At 40.7% G+C, this 22792-nt stretch overlaps 1 protein-coding gene across 1 annotated transcript in view; it reads right to left on the minus strand.

The window, feature by feature from the left end:
• Nucleotides 1-2674: 2674 nt before the first annotated feature.
• The window catches only part of SRPK1 (SRSF protein kinase 1), an 82591-nt gene continuing 62473 nt past the window's right edge, over nucleotides 2675-22792 (minus strand). Inside the window, 4 exon segments of the mRNA XM_043592967.1 lie at nucleotides 2675-5219; nucleotides 6736-6828; nucleotides 11697-11766; nucleotides 16483-16590. Coding sequence (XP_043448902.1) covers nucleotides 5035-5219; nucleotides 6736-6828; nucleotides 11697-11766; nucleotides 16483-16590 — 456 coding nt within the window. The 3' untranslated portion in view covers nucleotides 2675-5034.

A 22792-nucleotide genomic window follows, 5' to 3' on the forward strand; every position in this document is an offset into this window, starting at 1 on the left:
CAGTCCTGGGGAAGGATCTGCAAATCTGTTTAGGAGTCAGCCAGCATTTCACCTTTTGCTTGATCTTCAAAGAAACTCAGAATTCAACCTCTCCAATTACAGTAATGATTTTGGTTGAAAGCTAGTAACTGCTTATCAGCTCAAGTGGCTTTACCTTAAACTCCTAAGGGCACCTTGAATCTCATCTTTGAAAGTACATAGAAAATCAATAAAATCAGCACCTGTCTAACCAAGTTGCCTTCTCACTTGCCTCTGCCTTGGGCTGGGGCGTAAGGATGGTTGTGATGCCCAAACTTCACCAGGGACTAGGCCTGGGCTGATATGGTCAAGAGAGGACTAGTCATTTAGATCTGAGATGCTAACTGGATGGATATCTTAAATGCTTTGTCTTACATCCCTGTATTAGTTACCTGTTGCTGCATACAGAGCACATTACCACAGAACTCAGTGGCTTAAAACGTTTCTGTTTTTGTGGGTTAGGGATGTCTCCGTCTCAAGGTTTCTCACAGGGCTGCAATTAAGCTATCGGGATCTGCCTCCAGACTCAGTGGTTGTCTGCAGGATGCAGACTGTGGGCCTCCCCATACTGCTACTCACATGGTGGCTTGCTTCCCCAGAGTTCCAAGACAGAACGAGAGAGGGGGGGGCAGAGAAGACAGCAGGCACAGCCCTTTGTAACCCAATCGTAGAAGTAACATCTGTCACTTTTGCCTTGATCTGTTAAACAGTCACTAAGTCCAGCCCACAATCAAGGTGAGGGGATTACAAAAATGTGTTCGTATCCGTGTGGGAATCACTGGAGTCTTTTTAAAAGTTGCTTTTTAAGTTACTCATTATTTGCTGCAATGGGCACTTCCCAGAATGGTTTATTGAAACAAAGGTTAGAGTCCAGTAACCTTACATGCTGATGGATACGTATTTGTTTTGAAATAAATTGCTGAAGATCAAACAAGGGCTCTGACCCTCTAAACTCACCCCTCTTTGTTATTGAACCTCAAGAGGATTTATAGTAAGGCCCACTAATTTATTAAATTTTTTTTTAACATTTTATTCATTTTTGAGACGGAGAGAGCATGAGCAGGGGAGGGGCACAGAGAGGGAGGCACAGAATCCCAAGCAGGCTCTAGGCTCTGAGCTCATGAGTTCGAGCCCTGAATCAGGCTCTGTGCTGACAGCTCAGAGTACAGTCTCAGAGGTTACAGTCTTGTAACCTGGGCCTGCTCTGGGGCAGCTAAATGGTTCTCCTGTGGACACTCAGGGCAAATGAAGAGTGAAAAGCAGGGGTCCGGGGAGGGGGATGGTTTAACTCCATCTCCGTTTGCTGGTTCTTTTGAGATTGCGACAAGCTCTCCTAGGACAAGAGCAATGAAGTTTTCCAAAACCCTCTGAGCTCTAGGCCCATACATTTGACACAAGGCCTAGTGAGACTGCCTAGACTGGTCAGTCCAGTAAACCAACACATTGGTTTGAGGAATTCTGGTTTAATTCGTTTAGGTTGTTTTTTAAACAGGTTACATTCTCTTCTGGGCAAACACTGCAATATGAACACACCACACAGGTCTTCAGCATGATGTAATTAAATTAACTAGGACAGTTTATGTAGTTCAGGGGTGGGGAAGGACTTTCTATTGAATAACGTTAACAAACGTTAACAATGAAAGGCAAATAAAAAATTGGAAAAGTATGTGATGGAAAATGATAAAAATGCATCATCTCTAGTATATAACAAATCCTTACCACATAATCAAATAGGGAAGCATGCCAACATAGAGCTGGGTAATGGAGGTAGATAACCAAATAAAAATGGCCAAAAACCCATGAAACAAGTTTCTGCCTTCACTAGTCATCCAATCTGCAAATTGAAACAAGACACTCCTGTTTTTTTTGGCACTCAAACCGGGTATCAGGAATAAAATGAGTGTGGGGACGCCCGGGTGGCTAGTCGGTGGAGTGTCCGACTGGCTCAGGTCATGATCTGTTTGTGAGTTTGAGCCCTGCACGGGGTTCACTGCTATCAGCACAGAGCCCACTTCAGATCTTCTGTTGCCCCCTCTGCCTCTTTCCCACGTGTGCTCTCTCAAAAATAAAATAAGTCTAAAAAAAAGATTTAAAAAAAGGAATAAACTGAGTGCGATCCTAACAGGCCCATCCAAACACTGCTAGTCACAGCCAAACACTCCGTTTCCCACAGAAGTTATGGGACATTCACTACAAGCCATAAAAACGTGCTTACAACCTGGCCCAGCCATTCCATGTCTAAGAATTTGTGCTAAGCAATAAATCAGATGTGTATGAGAGCCTGGGCACAATAGGGTTTGTCATGCCAGTGCCTTAGGCAGAGTTCACAAATCTTTGGGCGTTCTGCATCTACAATGATTGTAATCGGAGGCCGGGGTGGGAAAGACATTACCACAAATATTCTGGGAAAACACTATTGGATATAGGGAATAACAATTTTCTTAAAACTTTCCAAAATGTACTGTTAATTTCACCTACCCCCAATTTAAAGATAGAAGCAAAGCTACAAATGACATAAAGTGGCATGTGTTCAAGCTATACAATTTCACTGCTTATTTAAGTTCAAAAAGCATACTCAACCAATCCTTTCCTCCATCCTGAAGGTTGGCTCAGACCAACTTGGGCAACAAATGAACAGAAATGCTCTGGAAACATGTAGGTTATTAAATAATTTGTTTATTGTACTGCATTTATAAAGAAAACAGACAATGCACCTGATAGAAAGAATAAAAATGCATTTGGGGTTTTAACTGACAGCAATAGAAATCCTTTAGTAAGATCATGGCAATTTGACAGTATTATGATTAAGTTCAATAAAGGTACATGGGGTACTTGGAAGATCAATTTCTATAGCTGCCTCTTTCTACGGCTTCTAATTCATCTGGCTCCTTAAATGACAGGGGGAAAAGCCCTTATTTGGAGGGAAAACATGTCCAAGAAAGAAGTTATAGGTTCTCTCTTCTTAAAATTTTTTACATCAATTGTTAAAATGGGGCCTTCTATTTGTGTTTTGGTTATTTTACTTTAATATCATCACCAGAATTCCTGTAATCCCACAATTGTTATTTTACAGTGTAGAAAATAATTCAGTTCTAGTCTGCTATTGCTTTAGATGTATATATATCGCTGAAAAGCCAAAGTGGATTAGAAGTGCCGAAGGATTTTCCCTGCCGTTGTTGGATACAATCTATTTTCTTTATTCTTGATAGGTGCATAGACAGCCTCACTTAAAATTCTTTCTACAGGAACATGTCTGATTTCAGGACTACCCAATCAAGGATCCGATGAATGGCTGGCCATCGGTACTCAGGGTTCTAGGTTTATGAGTTAAATGGATTGCATAATTGCACCATGTTTTCCTTTGCTGTTGTTGGTGGAAAAATGGCAGAATCTGGACTCCAATTTCCTGTATAGAGGGTCAGCTACCTGAAAGTCTCATCAGCAGCTTTGCTAGTAGAGCCTCAAGTTGCACTTCCTTGGCTTTCTGTAAATCACTCCTGGAGCCGTCTCCGCAGAATGCTGTAGTCCTCAAGGCCCACTTGGTCTGTGCTGAACAAGTGGCTGTGACCCCAAGCCTGCCCCTCTTTTACTTTTCAATATGACCCGAGGAATATATGATGTCTAGGGCAAGTCTCAGAGAGGCCCATTCTAAAGTAAGATTCACAGAGCCTTTTCTCATTAAAAAAAAAAAAAAAAAAAAAAAGCCTCAAGTACATCTCAATTATCCCAAAGTTGCAGTTAAAAACTTACATTATACAAAGAAATAGCAGCAGAGAATGGCTAATCTTAAAACAACCAAAAACAAAAAAACAAAAATAAAAACAAAACAAAACACCCCCTCCAAAACAAAACAAAAAAACCCCACCCCAAAAAGTGCCATCCCACCCTTCCCCTTGGTTCTTCTATGCTGGGATTTCACTGAAGACCTGAAGCCTCTCAGAAAATGAGAAAGGCTAAGCCACAGAGGGAAATTGCTTCAAGGCTAAATTTGGACAAGATGAAGAAAAAGCTGTGAATACAAGTAGGGGACTGATTGGAAAAGAATCAGGAATTCTAGGGCATTTTCTTCTTAGAGGGAAAATCTCTGATACCCAGATCTCCTTTCTAGAGTCACCCTGAATTCTTTAGTTAGTTATGGGGCAATAAACTCAAGTGCAGTGAGTAAAGTGCCAGCCAGGGGTTAAAACAATGAAAAACAAAACAGCCAAATGAACGAACTCTGCTGTTAGGGTGACAGAAGACACACAGGAAAGGACTGTTTTGCAAAACAGCTGTGGTTCTGCAGAAATTACAAATCAATGGTTCCGCTTCTGTTTTCATCAAAAATCAGAACAAAGATTCAAGGATCTTAGAGTTATTAAAGGATGAAAGGAATTTGATAGTGCTTTGAACAGTGATAAAATGGTACCCAAATTTGGAGCTTATACAACTCCTTTAAAAAGATAGCCTGAAAGTCGCAGGAAAAAATGTGAACATAGAGAGCAACAGAAACAGTCCAGGTAGATGATGCAGCCTGGATACAGCAAGTTTAATGTCTCTGCTGTACGCAGAAGTAACACCCTTTCCCCTTCTCATCCTTATGCTGGCAATAGGATACGCACTAGAAAATTTGACTCTTAGAGTCAGTGAGTAAAAGGATGAGCTCATACATCTTCATAGTTTTTAAAAAGGATGTGTATAATTTAAAGGGTGTTCTAATGGAAAGACAAGGGTACAGGGTGAGAGGCTGTTTCACATTTTAGTCTATTCGTCTTTGGCAGAGCCCAATCAAGGCCAAATTCACCTAGGATGCCCAATGGCTGTGGGGGATCTCCACAGGGTCAAGTAAGCAAACCCAAATGAACAGATTGATTTAAAAAAAGAAAACAAGAAAACAAAAAACAAAAAAACAAAACAAAAAAACCCCTTAGGAAACCCTTGAAGGAAGAGCTTCACCCTGAAAAGGGAAGAGGGAAATGCTTGTTGGGGAGGGGTGAGGGTCAGCATGTGATCTCTGCTGCGCTGTTAGGCTGGGGCTTAGGAGTTGAGCCAAGGGTGCCGGAGACAATCGGCAGCAGTGGCTCTCTTCTCGGGTATCAGCTCCAACATGGGCAGTAAGAAATCCGTGAAGCCAGCTGCCTCTTCCTGAGACCACTCATACTTCTCCACTAGAACCTCAAAAAGGCCCCAGGGTTTCAGTTTCGTGATGTGTTTCAGGTCACCTATGATAAAGACAATACAAAAGAAACTGACTGACACTGACAAGTGACAAGAGCCTTTTGTGGATATCCAGGAACTAATCCAGGTGCTCTATAAAGAAATTTTGCCACCAGAATTGAATCTTTCTTCATTCAAATTTCTCACACTCTCCATTCTGAGGGCCTAAAAACTTAAGATAATTTGTTTGCTCCACCATTCCAGGATATTCTGTCCCAGTCAAATTGGGCAGGCCTAGCATGAACTAGGTATTCACTAAAATGAATATTAAATGCCTATATATGCAACATGGTGTCATATGGTGTTCAGAGGCAGTTTATTACCACATACCAAGAACAATTTGTTTGTACTGTTCTTTTTTTTTTTTTTTGACTTAACAGTCTAGTAAATATTGCTTCCCAATAAGGCAGTAAGAGCTAATACCACGTCAAACCTGTATAAAAGCAACAAGACTAAAAGAACAAACCCCACACAGGTTTCAGATATAGCTACACTACACTTTGTAGTATTCTGGAATGTCATTCTAAATTTTGCTTCTTTGAAATGATAATTAAAAAAAAATAAGGTCAATTACAGTGCCTTATTAAGGTAAATGCTGCTTTAAAACTTCTACAACACTTATTTGAGGTCTCTTCTGTGGGCAGTGAGTGCCTGATTAATTACCTACTCGGTATATGCATGCCATTAACTGGTCTTTGTGCAAGGAGGAACTCTTATGAAGCACTTCAGTATTTTCCTGCCAAAAAAGAAACATTAAATGTTTCTGAGGATGCTTGCTGTCAAGTGTTAAGAAAAATGATTTTCCTCATCATTAGTGTAGAGGTTGTGAGGAAAAAGGGAATCATGGCAAAAAGGGGAAAAAAGGCCAGACAGTCTACCAATCCCTTCCATGTCAGGTGTTCAAATTTCAGCTTTCAAATTTTATTTGTATGCATAAGTACACATTTAAATACGCCAATGTATATTATCGAGTCAAAAAGCTGAAGTAAGTATTCTCTTGGTTTCCTTCACTCCTCAGTGATGACATAAACTTATAAAATTGTCAAGGGTAAAGTTAATTTGTAGAACTGATGGGCTTAAGTGACTATGTTGGGTGTCACTAGGCCACAAGACAGAGTGAGATGTAATCCTGCTCTTAGGAAGCTTGAAGTAAATGATTTGCCCTTTGAAAGAGGCAGTTCTTAGACCAAATGCTAGCAAAAATCTGCCCATTTTCCAGAAGTGCTATAATAGGAGTAATCAATGTGCCAGGTACTATATACAAAGTAACTTATTCAATATGAAGTAGACACTTATAATCTCCAGTTAGAAATCAGCAGACTGAGGTTGTGTAGCAGCTGGGATTTGAACCTAGATAGTCTGGTTCCAGTCTCTGCTCTTGACCACACTATTACAGCTCAGCAGTCAAGACAGGACCATTCTTCTGTAGGTGCTGGGAATACATGTACCCAGCAGTACTTACCTCTTCATTTTCAAACACTTTGCCCCCTTAATGCCTGGGAACAAACACATTTATTTTACCTTTTTTGGTGAAAAATTCCTTGGAATATTTTCCTGCCACAATGAGCTTGCGAGGCACCTTCCCCAGAAGTTCTATGATCAATGCAATGTGATCTGTATGTTTCAAACATTTCAGGAAAGGGGAAAAAAAAGACATACATAACAGGAGTAACAAATGCAGTTCTAGACAATGGCAGAAAGAGTAGCATGCACACCTCTTTATGAAGCATTTCAGGCTTGCTTTCTGTCCTAAATAGGAAGAGGACTCTATCCACCTAATGGAGAGTCCAGAAAACCATAACAAAATCACGCACCCACTCCAGTGGGACTTGAGTGATAACTAAAAACAATCTTGGTGTGAATGCTCTGCTTCCTTAAGTTGTATACCTGGGGCCTAGATGAAAACTCATGTTAATAATACTACCTCTGCGATTGAAGAAGTCCTGTGAATATTTCCCACTGAGGGCAAAGCGTCTTGGAATTCTGCCTATCAGCTCTATAATGTGCACAATGTGGTCTAAAATAGAAGGGTAAGAAGAACAGGATCAAGGACAAGCTGTAAAGGGTTTTTTTTTTTTATGAATAGCTTTTTCAAGGACTAGCTCTTTAAGAGTAACTACAAATATAACCAAGGATATTCCAGGGGAGACTGGGAAGGTCGAGAATTATTTCAGGTGGTTGGTTACCTGATAGCAGCTGGCAAGTCCCACTCTGGAGTTTGGAGGCTTAACTAGATCTTTATTTCTATTTTGCCTATACATCTAGGTTCAGGTGGGTTTTTCAGATGAGGTGAAAAACTGTACCAATATTCTTTACACATTCTGGAACTGTTATTTATTTATGATACTGCCCTGGGCTTCACGTAATAATATCACTCTATTTAACAATGTTCATGATGATTAAATAATCACATATGATTATTTGAGTTTTCACAACCACCCTGTACAACAGGCCAAAGATTAATACCCCATTGTAAAGATGAGAAAATAGAACCTCAGAGAGAATAAATGGCCGACTTGAAGGTACAGGGCTAAAAGGAGCTAGAACTCAAATCTTATCATGTCTAGTTTAGAGCTATTTGTTTTAAAATAAATCATATTTTAAGTACAAATTAGCGAAAAACATTTTACTTTTCATTTATTTTTTAAATTTTTTTAGTGTTTATCTTTGAGAGAGAGTGACAGAGTGTAAGTGGGGGAGAGGCAGAGAGAGAAGGAGACACAGAATCCGAAGCAGGCTCCAGGCTCTGAGCTGTCAGCACAGAGCCCGTTGTGGGGCTTGAACTCAAAAACTGTGAGATCGTGACCTGAGCCAAAGTTGGATGCTTTTAACTGACTGAGCCACCCAGGTGCCCCGAAAAACATTTTAAAATACAGCTACTTGACTTCTGCAGGCCACGAAAAGATGTCCACATCATAGCAGTGCGTTGTAACTGTCATGGCATGAATATGGACTGTGAACACTGCCAGGGATGTGTCCAGTGTGTCCCCAGGTCAGCCTGGGACTGGCCAGCATCCATCCACACTTACAGGCAGCTCTACTACCTTTTTTATTCTGCAGGTAACTAAGAATACGAAGTACATTTTAAAAAGTGATGGCTGCTAGTCACAAAATGACTTTAATCCTGTTAGAGAATCATGAAGATCAAAAGGAATTACTTAAAGATTTCTAATGTTACCTTAAAGGGGAATAATAATATGCCAGAGACATCAATATATCTGGGAATTTGTGAATGTCTCAGGTCCTATCTGTTTCTCACGTAAAGGACCCAGTGCTGTCATTTTAAAAGGGCTTTACATTCATGAATTCACTATAACCTTTTGGCAGTTTTGACTGAATTTATAGTTTGGTAACAAGAACTCAGCTGCTAAGAAATTTCTGCCTATTTTAGGCAAAACCTGCAAATAAATGTCTTTTTTTAAAAAAAAATTTTTTTTTTCAACATTTATTTATTTTTGGGACAGAGAGAGACAGAGCATAAACGGGGAAGGGGCTGAGAGAGAGGGAGACACAGAATCGGAAGCAGGCTCCAGGCTCTGAGCCATCAGCCCAGAGCCCGACGCGGGGCTCGAACTCACGGACCGCGAGATCATGACCTGGCTGAAGTCGGACGCTTAACCGACTGCGCCACCCAGGCGCCCCTAAATGTCTTTGTACAAACAGATTATAAATGAGACCACAGTTTATCTTCTGTAAGCTTCCAAGTGAAGTATTGGTTCTTTTAATATTTTTCCTATACCAAGGAATTATTTTTCCCCGAATGTGTTATTTTACATTTAGTTCCAGCAACCTGTATCTGGTTTATCAATTGATCATAGGGCAGATATACCTGATAGGCAAAATTATCCAAGTATTATTCCAAGAGTTAGGGGCTGGAGAATATCATCAGAGAACATGCTTCTTAGGTTGGCCCCAGTCCTACCGTGACTTGTAACAAACTATGCATACACTGGCTGGAGGATAAGGGTTTGCTGTTTTCTGCTCTTGTGGGCCTCTTATGCAGCAGTTTGAAGTTTCACCTAAAGACTGTTAGTATTGACTGGTACAGGAGGAAATAAATTTGTATAGAAATACCTAGGATAGATGGTTCTCCCTTATTCCTTACTTGGGACTTTTTACATATGTTTCAATCATCAAGTTTGGTAGCATAAGATCCTATACAATATAATTCCAGCTGCTCTATGTGTTCCGTACCACACACTATTTACAGAGAGTGTACAAAAATAGAAAAAAATCAACTACCCTCCCAAACAAAGATAGTAGGGCATTCCTTTCTTTTCTTTTCTTTTCTTTTCTTTTCTTTTTTCTTTTCTTTTCTTTCTCTCTTCCTCCCTCCCTCCCTCCCTCCTTTCTTTCTATTACATTTATTTATTTTTGAGAAACAGAGTGAGACAAAGCATAAGCAGGGTATGGGCAGAAAGAGAAGGAGACACAGAGTCTGAAGCAGGCTCCAGGTTCTGAGCAAGCGGTCAGCACAGAGCCTGACGCAGGGCTCAAACCCATGGACTGTGAGATCATGAGCCGAAGTCGGACGCTCAACCTACTGAGCCATCCAGGCACCCCTATAGTAGGGCATTTCTAAAATGGTGTAAGTCTATAGCGCCAAACTTACAACCAGAAAAAAAAAAAAAAAAGCAGCAAAGACTAGGGAAAATTAAGTGTGTACATAGACAGTAATTACAGTTATATTCTTACAAGGGCTGATGTATAGAAAACACATCCATACTGTACCCATTAAAATAGGCATTGGGCTATGGGAACTGGCGCAACATTTTCCAAACAGTACTTATTAGGAATGTCAGGAGGTCCTACTAAAAATGCCTATTAATATCCCAAGGGACCACAGTGTGAGAAATAGAGCTTTCTTGGTTCCACAGGGCACAAAACTTGATTTCCCTAAGATGGAGGAAAGCACAGGGAGTGAAGGACATATTTTCCTTATTGGGAGGGTATATTGCTAGTGCTCTTTCAAAGTAATCCCCATTAATCCTGAAAACAAAATCTGCCCAAACTGTTTAATCAAGAAGGTAAGATACCTCTTTAACAGTTCTTTCATTCACAATTATCTCATCTAAGTTATCTGGCCACCACCATGATAAAAAAAAAAAAAAAAAAAAAAAAATCACATGTGGGGACTAAGCTTAGGAATTCCCTGAGCTTGCACCGATGGGTTAACCAGGCATAAGGAAATAGAAAGCTACATGATGAACGCATCCAAGATTAGGTAAACAGGGCAAAGGCCCCCAGTATAGGACAAAAATGCTGGAATAGAAAAGCCTCAGGATGAAAGTATCAAAAATGAGGTAAACAAGATTAGGTATTCAGGGCAGAAACACCCCCCCAATTTAGTGCAATAGCAAAAAGCTGCTTTCACAGGGAAGAAGGACCAAAATAGGTAAATAGGGCTATAGACCCCAGTAGGGCCTAGAGTGGAGCCCAGAGTGGAGCCCAGAGTGCCCAGAGTGGAGCTAATTAGCAAAAGAAAGGTGCCTTGCTGACCCTTGAGGTTGCATGCTCTGTCTTGTCCCCTAGGCCAGTTTAGGTAAACAGAGGTGGTGCCTCAGGCCTGCTGTAAACAAACTCCCTCCCAGCTTTGTTTTGTATTGACCCAAACCCCTAACACCGCCTATCTTCAAAATTCTCCATTCCCCCGTCCATGAGTTAATGTTCATGGTTTCACTGTCTCTTTTACACATCTGTCACGCTTGTAAGCCTTCTGATCCTAATAAAAATGGAGCAAGGACCTGTACTCGGGGCTCTTGTCAACTCCTGAACATTAGCCTCTCTTGCATTTTAATCCTGCATCCCACTCTCTTTGCTGGACAAGACCCAGAGTCTACGACAATCACACATTTAGTTGTCTGCTTTTACAGCCTCTCAGATGGAGCAGCTCACAGCTTGGGCCTTTCCCACCGGCTATCACAAAATGTAAGCCAATAATATTTTGTTTTAAAATGGAACTCTAAATGTTAATATCATTTAAAAAGAAAAAAAGTATGGCTTTAATTTTTAGAAAAAGAGAATGCTAAATATTGTAGAATGTACACAAATAGGATATAGTCTCTGCATTCACAAACACCATCCAAATCGTATGTCTGCCTATAAAATTACTGACTTCCAAATAAAGTTGCAGGCATAAGTGAGCAAGCTGACGAACAGGTAATTCAAATGGGGTAAAGACTGAATCACTGATTTATAGGGAAAGGAAAATAACTAGATGTTTTAGAAGAAATTACCCGGTAAATACAATTTTTAGTTTGACCATGTGTAGCCTTTTCTCTTAATCCTCACAGAGTTCTTTAATAGCTACTATAAAATATTGAGTATATCTAATACTTAATATAAAACATCTTATATTTCTATCTTTTCTGGGATTTATATATTCTTAGCATACTAAAAAGACTAAGTTCTTCAGTACTACAAACCACACGGCCACACAAGTGTAACTACATGCACAGACATCCTCAGTTAAGAGGACTCACCTTCATCCCGAGTGTACTCTTCCCCTGAATGCGGTTCAAACAAATAGTCGCCTGTGGCCAGTTCAAATGCCTAAGAAAAAGAGGACAATGTATGAAAGCAACAACAACAGGAAGCCTTTGGGAAGCTTACTGCTTGCTATTTGGCTCAATATGAAGTAATTTTTTTCCTTCTCTGGAAAAGCCACAGATGATCATTTAAAAAAAAATGTCTTAAGATTATTCCTAAAGAGCTTTCCTTCCACACCTGTATCTTAGTAAAATGAAGCAGGAAAACAGCAATAACATCATCAACATATGGATTATCCCCTCCCCCATCAGCAATTCAGCTCTCTTGAGTTTATCTTTTTGCTGAGTGGGGCACATTGGGATATTAAGGTGGTTCTAAGTTATTAAATTATTCACGAGAAGAGCAGCTCCTCTTATTTGTAATTTCACATGGCTAGGAATTAAGATTCTGTACCCAGAGTCAAAACCAAAAAACTGAGACAGACACATCTCTACCTACGTATGACTATTATTTGGCAAAAAGTATAGTTTTTCAAAGTTTTGCTTTGGAACATACTCCCTAAAGTTTTAGATAGAACTTCCAATTCCTAGGTCTATAGAAAATCAGAAAAAGGTTGGGTGTAAATGTGGTCAAGAGCAATTCATGTTTTATGTGACTGGCACATTTAGCATTCACCACCGAGGAAAGAAAGGCACGTCTTCTACAAGAAAAGCTCTTGTAAACAGTGTTCAAGAAGCGTGAAAAAGTAATTTCCTTTAGAATATGTGCCAAGCAGTACGGAAAGACAGCATGTGAGTGACGTTAATCTTTCACTGAATAAAAAGATGGATTAAAAACAAGTAATACAACTGCAGTTTTATAAAGAACCTAATTGGCATAAAAGTACAGTTCTAAGTCATTAGTCACGGGTCAATTCTGATCGAGTCGATGGTACTAAGTGGCCCAGACAATTACAGGAACCACGGGGTGGATTCCGGAGCACACTCTCCAACTCGGACCCAGATGGAGGTCTCAGTGCTTGCCAGTGTCCGCTTCTGCAGTTTTCCCATGGGACAGCTTTTCTCAAGACATTACCTGAACTGTACTACCGCCCAGGCCACAAAACTAGAAGTTTCAGGACAGTCCCTAAAATGTCAGGGATGCTATGGCTTCTTACCAGGCATAGCTGGTTTTACATCCCAGCAGTTTATTTTGAAACTGACCCTGATATGTGTTCTACCCCCACCCCCTTACTGTCCTGAGGTTTACAGTCCCAAAGTGGAAAAAAAACCCCTGTTAATTCTTATTCATCAAAGTTTGTTACTATCTTCAGAAACCAGTACTTTTTCAAAGCCTCGGAGTGGGAGCTCAGTAAATATCCTGAAATTAAAGTTCACAGAAGTAAAGAAAATTTTCTAAGACTTTAGTATTTTCTAAATTTTTTTCATCTAGATACTTATAACTAGTTACCTAAAGTTCTCTGACAGAACTATTTTTTGGAACATAAGGTAGATGCTAGTAGTTACCATTTTGTAAGTAATAGCAAAAATCCCCCCACAAATCAAACCAAACCAAAAGATCACAGTACCAAAATTCGAAACTAGCGGAAGCTCTAGGTTACGGAACACTTTAGTTGAATACGCTTCCCTTTGCAGAGAAGAAAACTGTGACCCAAAGTGACAAGCAAAAAAAGCCCATTCTAGAATGTAGGGGCTCCTAATTCCCACTCCTGCCCTTGTCTCACGCTGACCAAAGAGCCTGCTCTGTGATAGTCAGGGTCACGCTGACGTACATAGGCAACATCAGTTATGCAATCCAGTGAGCTGGCACATCCTGACAATGGAGTATCATTTAGTGTTGAAAAAGAAATGGGCCATCAAGTCATGAAAAGACAAAGGACAACCTTAAATATTTGAATATTATGAAGTGAAAGAAGCCAATCTGAAAAGTTTACACTTTTTATGACTCCAACTCTATGACTTTCTGAAAAAGGCAAAACTATGAAGACAATAAAGATTGGTGGTGGCCAGGGGCTGGGGCTGGAGGAAGAGGGAGGAACAGGCAGAGCACAGAGCAATCTTAGGGCAGTGGAACCATTCTGCAGGATACTCCCGTGGTAGATATAGGTCACTGTATAGTTGTCAAAATCCACAGAATGGAGGATTTAAAAACATCTATTCTTTATCAACTCTTAAATGGTCTTCATAGAACATTCCCTTTTCATAACTGCCCTTCTAACTCGGTAGTCTCAATCACGAATGTGGCAGGCAAACTCACTCTCTCTCAGAGAGGGTCTAATCTTTCTATTAATTAATTGTATCAGATGCAGGATGACCCATCGCTTTCAGGCACTTCTGATATTCCAGGATTTGTTTTTACTTTCTGGTTATGGCTAAATGTAAGGCAACATTTCTAGGTCTATTAGCAAAACGAGAGAAATTTGGGGGAACAAGTGGGGCTCAAGTTTTCACAATATTGTCATATCAGGTAAGTGCTTTCCTTCCCTTGGTCAAGAAATTTCCTGCATGTGAGCTGGTCCATTTAACGGGAGGCAAGGTTAATTCCCCTTTTATTTTTTTGCCTTAGTATTAATGTACTAAATAGCATGCAGGACCTACTGCCCTAAACAGTTAACCTCCTACTAAGAACCACATCATAATAAATCATATGTCATCTATAAACTAGCTATATTTTGTAAATGGTGGCATCTCTAGCACGTATTTTCTCTAGCAAATCAAATTCTTCCAAATATAAAACTTTAAAAGAAGTTAGATTTTATTCCAATGTTCTTCCATCTGGTGCACAGTACCAAACCTTACATTTCAGGCAGTCAGCCATCTTAAAAGACCCCTGATACACCCTACCTAACAGAATGATTTACAAGGTCATGCCATATTAACAACACAGTTTTAACTCTATTATCTCTGGAAGACATAGTTTTTCAGGAATGTGCGTATCAAGAAATCTATGATCGGGGCGCCTGGGTGGCGCAGTCGGTTGGGCGTCCGACTTCAGCCAGGTCACGATCTCGCGGTCCGTGAGTTCGAGCCCCGCGTCAGGCTCTGGGCTGATGGCTCGGAGTCTGGAGCCTGTTTCCGATTCTGTGTCTCCCTCTCTCTCTGCCCCTCCCCTGTTCATGCTCTGTCTCTCTCTGTCCCAAAAATAAATAAATGTTGAAAAAAAAAAATTAAAAAAAAAAAAAAGAAATCTATGATCTTCTAGTCTGTAGTTTCTCAAGTTTTCCCCAGAGCTGACTGTGAATATTGTTAATTGAAATGACAGTTTAACAGGTTTCTGGTTTAGTTTCCTCATTTGATGGTCCACAAATATGTACTAAGTACTGCTTATATAATAAAGAATCTATTTGGTCTTTGTTTCTGTTTCCTTAGAGGAAGCCTCTAAACGCTTGGAATTTCCAAGTGATGAGTACTTAATGGCACCCTCCCCTACATAGTTAAGATGGGGGCTGGATATGCCTCCTAACTGGACAAGATCCAACTGTGTGAGAACTGGGGCTTTGAGCCAGCATTATCCTAACCTCCAGGGAAGGAATGGGGGCTGGAGATGGAGTTCATTCAATCAATCATGACTAAGTCATGAAATCTTAGTAAAAAAAAACTGGGCACCTGAAGCTGTGTGAACTTCCCTAGGTGGTGGTACACACTGATATGGTGGGAAAGTGACACGTCCCAACGACACAGAAGCTTCACCTTTGGTACCTTCTTAGGCCTCACCCTAGGCATGCTTTGATTTGATTGGTCCTGATTTGTAGCCTTTATGACAAAACTGTAATAGCAGCTTTAACACTTTCCTAAATTCTGGGAGTCATTCTAACAAGTTACTGAATCTGAAAGGATAATGGAACCTCCCAATTTGTAGCCGGTAGGTCAGAAAAGCAGGTGGCTTGTGGACTCCAGAGTCTGCAGCTGGTGTCTGAAATGAAGGCAGTCTTGTGGGAAATTATGCCCTTACTCTACGAAGTCTGCCAGAATTCTGGGTAGTTAGCACCACAACTGCACTGTAAGTACCCACTCATAACGGGCCAGGCCCTGAAGCACACAATTAGCTATACGTAACAGCCACGATTCCTGTCAGCATGACACTCACAACCTCGTAGAAGAGAAACAAGTGAAGAAACACAATTACAAATGAAAGAGTATACTCTATTTCAGGAAACAAGAGAACGTGTTCTAACATAGACTATTTGTGGGAAACCATTTAGTATCAACTAAATCTGACCTCTTGAGTACTTGTTTGCCAGGGACAAAGTAGCCATTTAAGAATCTTAGGATGATTGGGCTTCACATCTTGTGGGGTGTAAACATGTCTGAGGAACTGTCAAACTGTACAGAATGAAGTAGTTTCCAGGGGTTTCCCTGATCTGAAAACAGATGAGAGCTGAAAGGGCAAGGGTACCTGTAACCTCCTCATCAAAAACAGTACCACCTTAGCAGTTGTTTCTAACAGCCCCTAACCCCCAGCAGCAGTAAGAAACATTTGGTGCCTTCAGCGCAACAGCAGTTTGGCAGAACCAAATGGAATGCCAGATGTTTTTAATTAGCTTTTGAATTTCTACCTCTCCAGACAGAAAATTTAGACTGCCAGTGATGTCACAAAAAGTTTTATTTTCTTGTTTGTAAAATTCACTAGTCTACTGAAAATCAGCAAACAGAGCAAGGCACAGAGCTACCGCATAACGTTAAGGTAACGTAACGTAACGTAACGTGACGTAACGTATCAGCTATCACATACCGCATAACAGAGCTACCACATAACAAGGTCAAGGGGAAAAAACATTACCATGCATGCCGTGCTCCAAATGTCTGCAGGGGTATTATAGCCAGATCCTATCAGAACTTCCAACGAGCGATACTGCCTTGTTTGAATATCTTCAGTGAAATGCTTGTGCTGAGTAAATGGAGAAAGAAACAGTATTTTAAAATTCAGTTACTCTAAAAAGTAACACGTCACAATTACTTAATGGAGATTAAAATAAATTCTCTGAAGTTTTCCCTCAAAACAGTTTTCATTTAGCTAGTTTAAGATACCATTTTTAAAAATTAGTTAATTTATTTTTGAGAAAGAGAGAGCGCACAAGCAGAGAAGGGGCAGAGAGAGAGGGAGACAGAGAATCCCAAGCAGGCTCCATGCTGTCAGTGCAGAGTCTGACGTGGGGCTAGAACTCAGGAACCTCTGAGATCATGACCTGAGCCAATATCAAGAGGCAGACTCTTAACCAACTAAGCCACCAGGAGCACCAAGTTTCTTAAGGTTATCATTTTGATGCTATTACTTCCAAACAATACCTTGGTTTAACACACCATCCACATCAAATTATTTTTGCAAACATGGAGTCTAACCTTAATATAGATGCACGGATGGGGGAATAACAATGGCTTCTTAAGAAATGGAAAACTATTACCCCCAACAAAAATTAAGTTGTTCATTTGTCTAAAGTTAATAAGTACTTGAACAAATGAATGAGACCAATATAGGGTCAATTCAAACCTTCCTTGCCATGCGCTCATTATGAAGAAATAAGACATTAGGCTTCAATTTTCAAGAATCTTATAAGCACCATCTATAAAGAACTCTTGCCCTCAATTCTCCTCTGTCCCCCTCACTCCTCCACAAAACCCAAACATGATTCTTGGGGAAACAGGGACCATGGCAAGCACTATGAGAATGCAATCAGCAAAACAACTGGAGTTTCTTCAACACATTAAATCGTATAGGAAGGGAAAACCTCTGAAGTAAAAGCAATTTAAGAGACATAGTACTCAATTTTGTATCCATGGATTTTATTTGGATCCTGTTACAAACAAAACGAAAAGGATGTTCCCAAGGTAACTAGCAAAACTGACGGAATACTTGATACTGGTGTGACCATGGTGTCATGGTTACCTGAAAGAATCATCTTTTGGAAAGCTGTATTTATGAAAGAACATAAGATACCTGGGATATAGTTCGAAATAACCTCGAGTGGGTGGCAGAGTGGGTATATAGATGAAAGAGGACTGTCAATGACTTGATAGCTGCTGGGTGATATTAGCGTCAGGACACCGGATTTCACTGTTCTATTCTCTCTACTTTGGTATAGGTGTGAAGTTGGCCGTAATAAAAAATATTGCAGGAAGCAGCAGCTTAGAATGATTCGTACACACAAAACAAAATTCAGATAATATTAAAACATGAAACAACAAAGTGTGGAAGACGATTCTCCAATCCTACTGCAATTCAAAAACGAGGAAGGGCACTTGTGAAGAGGAGAAATTAGGCAGATGAAGTTTCAGACAGAAAACCAGTATTGACTAGAGCTCTAAAGGGACTAAGATTGACCAAAAGACCAAAAGACCTGCACTCCGGGTAGAGAGAGCATCACCAATAAAGGCACAGAAAGACATCTGATGAAGCCAACGGCTAATTTGCTAGGTTAGAGTTTGGATTTCATCTGGCACCACTGTGTGTTAGCGCACAAGAGAGTAAGAAGACTGTAAGAAGACTGACAGGACATCTTAGGACACCATTGCTTCTGGTTGGCGGCCAGATTTAGGCTTGGTAATGAAAATCACTGGTTGTGGAAATAGGAGAGGGAAAAGTAAACCCAAGGATGGCCACAGAAAGAATAAGCAGAACTCAAAAATTCAGTGGCTATGTGTGAGAGACAGTAAGGAAGAGCCAAAAGGAACTTATTAGTGGCAGAGGGACAGCTGTCTGCTGACGAAAACGAGATGGAGAGACTTTGGGAAGTGGTTTTAGAAGAAGACAATGGCTTCAGAGATGGAGTTTGAAGTGGGATGTACTGCAGGCAACTGTGATGCTGTAATTTATAAGACACATTTATATTTGGTCATTCATGTGTACTGGTGATTCAAAATGTATTTCTCATATACATTTGGTCTTCATCCACTCTTCTCGGCTCACAACTCCCCAAATTCTTGGAATTTCCTGAGCAGTAAGAGTAATAGCATATTTGTTATATATGGTCTCTTGTCCTCAGTTCCAGAAAACACTTCAGAGCTGTAGAGGTAAAATGGGTGTCTTATTATTCATAAGAAGCCCCTTTCCACTGCAACTGAGTTTATGTTAATGAGCTGACTTTTGGAGAGCACCTAAGGATGGGGGCTGGTTGCTAGAGGAACTGACCATGAATAGAGGGAATCCTACCCTCTGATCTCTGGGGAGGGGAGAGGGGCTAGAGACTGAACAATCACCAATGGTCAATGAGTTAATCAATCATGTCTATGTAATGAAGCTTCCTCCAAAAGGAGGGGTGGGTTTGGGGAGATTCCACTCTGGGGAACCAGAATGCTTCCATATGTACTGGGGCAGGCCCCAAGCTGAGGACACAAGCATCTATGCATCTCTTTTCCTCTGGTTGTTATATCCTTTGTAATAAACCGGTAATGTAGTGAAGTAAATGTTTTTCTGAGCTCTGTCAGCCATTCTAGCAAGTCAGTCAAACCCAAGGAGGGGGCTGAGGGAACTTCTCATCTGTAGCCAGTTGGTCAGAAGTACAGGTAACAACCAGGACTTGTGACCGGCATCCTGACTTGGAGGGGCTGGTTAAGCTTCCAATTTGTAGCCGGTTGGTCAGAAGCACAGGTAACTTGGGCTTGCAAGTGGCATCTGAAGTGGAAGGAGGTCTTGTGGGACTGAGCGCTTTACCTGTGGAATCTCACTGATCTCCTGGTAGTGTCAGAATTGAGTTGAATTCTCAGCCTGGTGCCCCAAGAATTGCTTGGTATGGGAAAGCCTTTACACATACATGCATTTTAGGATTGGGTCCAGTGAGACATTTAGAAAAATGGACATGCTGCTCAAGGGACTTGTCTTTTACTCCTTGTGCCTCATTAGTGCCTTAAAAAGATGGTGTAAATGATAAATGAGGTCAAGAATCAAGTGGATCAAATACAAACACATATCCACTCGCTCCTAAAACCCCACTTAGTAGAGAATCCAGTGTTAATTTTTATTTATTTGTTAAAAAAATTCTCTTTAATGTTTACTTTTGAGAGAGACACACACACAGAGTGTGAGCAGGGGAGGGGCAGAGAGAGGGAGACACAGACTCCAAAGCAGGTTCCAGGCTTTGAGCTGTCGGCACAGAGCCTGACGCGGGGCTCGAACTCACAAACTGCGAGATCATGAATGACCTGAGCCGAAGTCAGATGCCCAACTGACTGAGCCACCCAGGTGCCCCTCCAGTGTTAATTTTTAAAGCATAAACTGACAGAGAGAATGGCAAAGAAGTTAGAGCGTTAAAACTTACAAGATGGAACAGATCATTGGTAAATGTCTCAGTGGATCCAAGAAAACAGAATAAGCCGCAGGTTAAAGCTGAGGAGCGCTGTGATGTATATCCCCTCAAGGCTCAGAGTTGGGCAGTATTAGGTGGGATTTAAACCAGAAACACTGCTTTAAAACATCCTTTAAACAAATAGGGCTCCAGGGGTACCTCTGGTGGCTCAGTTGGATAATCGTCCGACTTCAGCTCCGGTCATGATCTCGCAGTTCATGAGTTTGAGCCCCATAATGGGGCTCTGTGCTAACAGCTCGAAGCCTGGAGCCTGTTTCACATTGTGTCTCCCTCTCTGTCTGCCCCTCCTCTGCTCACACACACACACACACACACACACACACTCTCTCTCTCTCTCTCTCAAAAAACAAAACAAAACAAAATCAAAACATTAAAAAAAATTAAAAGAAACAGGGCTCCAGAGCACAGGGCATAGTGCAATCTAACAGCCCCTTCCCTGGCCAGACAGATCATTTGGAGGTTTTCTCTAAATGGGTAAAATGGGGTCTCTGGAAGATGCTCCACACAGTTGAGGAGAGAGCACCATTCTGAAAACTAGGAAATTAAGTGATTGTGTAAGTGCATGTTGAACCCCCCATTTTCCTGCAGAAAGAAGCCAACAGACAACACACAGGAAGAAGAAAATGTCAATAACAGGATAATAAACTATATCCTCTAACAGATAATCAGAGAACCAAGAACTCTTGAAAAGTAAAAATATAATAGGAGAAATGAGAAAAAATAAAGCTTGTAATAACTAGTTGAGAAATCTCCCAGAAAATAAAGCAAAAAGAAAATGACAGAAAATAGGAGAGAAAGGTACGACAGGACCTGCCTAGGAGGTCTAACATTTGAATAAGATTTCAGAGCTAGAGAAGAGAGACCAAGGAGAAGAAAAGACAGACTGTAGACAGACAAAACCAAGGAACTAGAGTTTCAATATGAAAAGTACATACCAGTTCTTAGTATAAAAACAGACCCAGCACAACAGTGTGAAATAACAACCCTACAGACTTTCACAGGGAAAAAGGTTTCATACAAGGGATCAAGAATTAGAATGGTGTTGGTCTTCAGCAGCAACTAGTCCTGGAACTAGAAGATAATGGAGCAAGACAAACATTCCAAGGGAAAATTATGTTCAACCTAAAACTTCACATGCAGCCAACTGACTGTGAAAGCAGGAGAGACACTAGCAAACATACAAGGTGTCCCCTCCCAGTTTCATACACCCTTTCTTAGGAAGCTACTGCAAGTTGCATGTACTCCCCAAACAAAATGAAACAAAACCCACAAACAAACAAAAACTAAAAACCAAAAAGATGGAGTAAACCAAGAAAGATCAGTGAGGGGTGCCTGGCTTGCTCAGTCAGTAGAGTATTAATCTCAAGGAGGTGAGTCTGAGCCCCACATTGTATATGGAACCTACTTAAAAAAAAGATCGGAGAGACAGAAAGTAGGGGATACAGAAAGAGAGTAATAATGATCTCCCGGATGATGGTGAAAGGAAATCCAAATGACACTAATGCAGCAGGCCTACAAGGCAATCCAACAGGTGAACACAGATGAAGTCTCCAGGTTCCAAGCTAGAGCTCTTCAGCAAGAAGTTGAAAGAGTGCCTGAGGTATCTGTATGCATTAAAGTATATGTATTTATACCACTGGGTGGAAGTGTGGGGCAATAAGTAGTGCAAAGATGACCAAGCAAATGAAACACAGTGTTAGGCAGAAAGGGAAAAGGAATCAGTATAATTTATGCTTGATAGAATTAGAGTCCCAATAATGCAAACATGGAACCATTAACTAGCCAAAATCCTATTAAATCTGGAACACGGTGGGTGGTTGCAGTGGTGATACGTAAGTCCTATTTTCCAGAGGGAAGAAATAATGCCTAAAATTGAAAAAGAAAAAAATTGGGAGCAATACAGCCAAGTTATTTATTAGCGATATAAAGGTAAATACTGTCGCACGGGGAGAAAAATTTGGCAAAGGGACGGATTTTTGAATTAACATCTAAATTACATACATGCATAACTGACACGAATATTTTAGAAATCAAGCTATCTGAAAATCGTATTAAATCTCTGCTCTGCTGCAGAGATCAGTAAGGTGTGAGATCTGAGCAGGACCCAGCAGGGCAAGACGCCTGTGTCTAGCTCACCGCTGCATCCTAGTAGCCAGCTCAGAGCACGTGCCAGTACCTTTGCTGAAAGAGTGAATGGATGAAAAGACTGCAAAGTCGTTTTGGCACAGAGACACTTTAACAAAAGAGAAAAGACATGCAAAAGAAAAAAGAATACTTGTGGTAGCAAAAGTGACAGGAAAAATTGTATCAGAATAAAGAACAGTGTGCCAAATGGGTAAGACAATTATGGAGGAAGGTGTTCTAAACACAAAAGCACAGAAACTTGAATATAGTGTGGGCAGAAACTGACAAGCATTTGATGTTCGTACCATGCGATATTTGTGACACAGCCAATGTGTTTTTTACAATTCATTTACTGAAGTATTTATTGACCACTTCCTATGTACCAGGTTCTGTTCTAAGCGCTATAGATACAGCAGTGAACAAATCTGTTGTGATGGGACATATGTTTAGGGAGAGGAATATTAAGCAAACAACTATATAGAATCAGACCATGAGTGAGAAGTGCTATGGAGAAAAAAAAATTGAGTGGGGAGAGGCAGAAAGAGAAAATACATGAATTAATACAATGAAGGTGGTATGGGTTTGGAGAGTGGTGGTCTGCTAATTATGTTAGGTGTTCAGGGATAGATAGAGCTCCCTGATGACAACTGAATAGGAACTTGAAGA

The sequence above is a fragment of the Prionailurus bengalensis genome, chromosome B2 (genome assembly GCF_016509475.1).
Source record: "Prionailurus bengalensis isolate Pbe53 chromosome B2, Fcat_Pben_1.1_paternal_pri, whole genome shotgun sequence".
Classification (NCBI taxonomy): domain Eukaryota; kingdom Metazoa; phylum Chordata; class Mammalia; order Carnivora; family Felidae; genus Prionailurus; species Prionailurus bengalensis.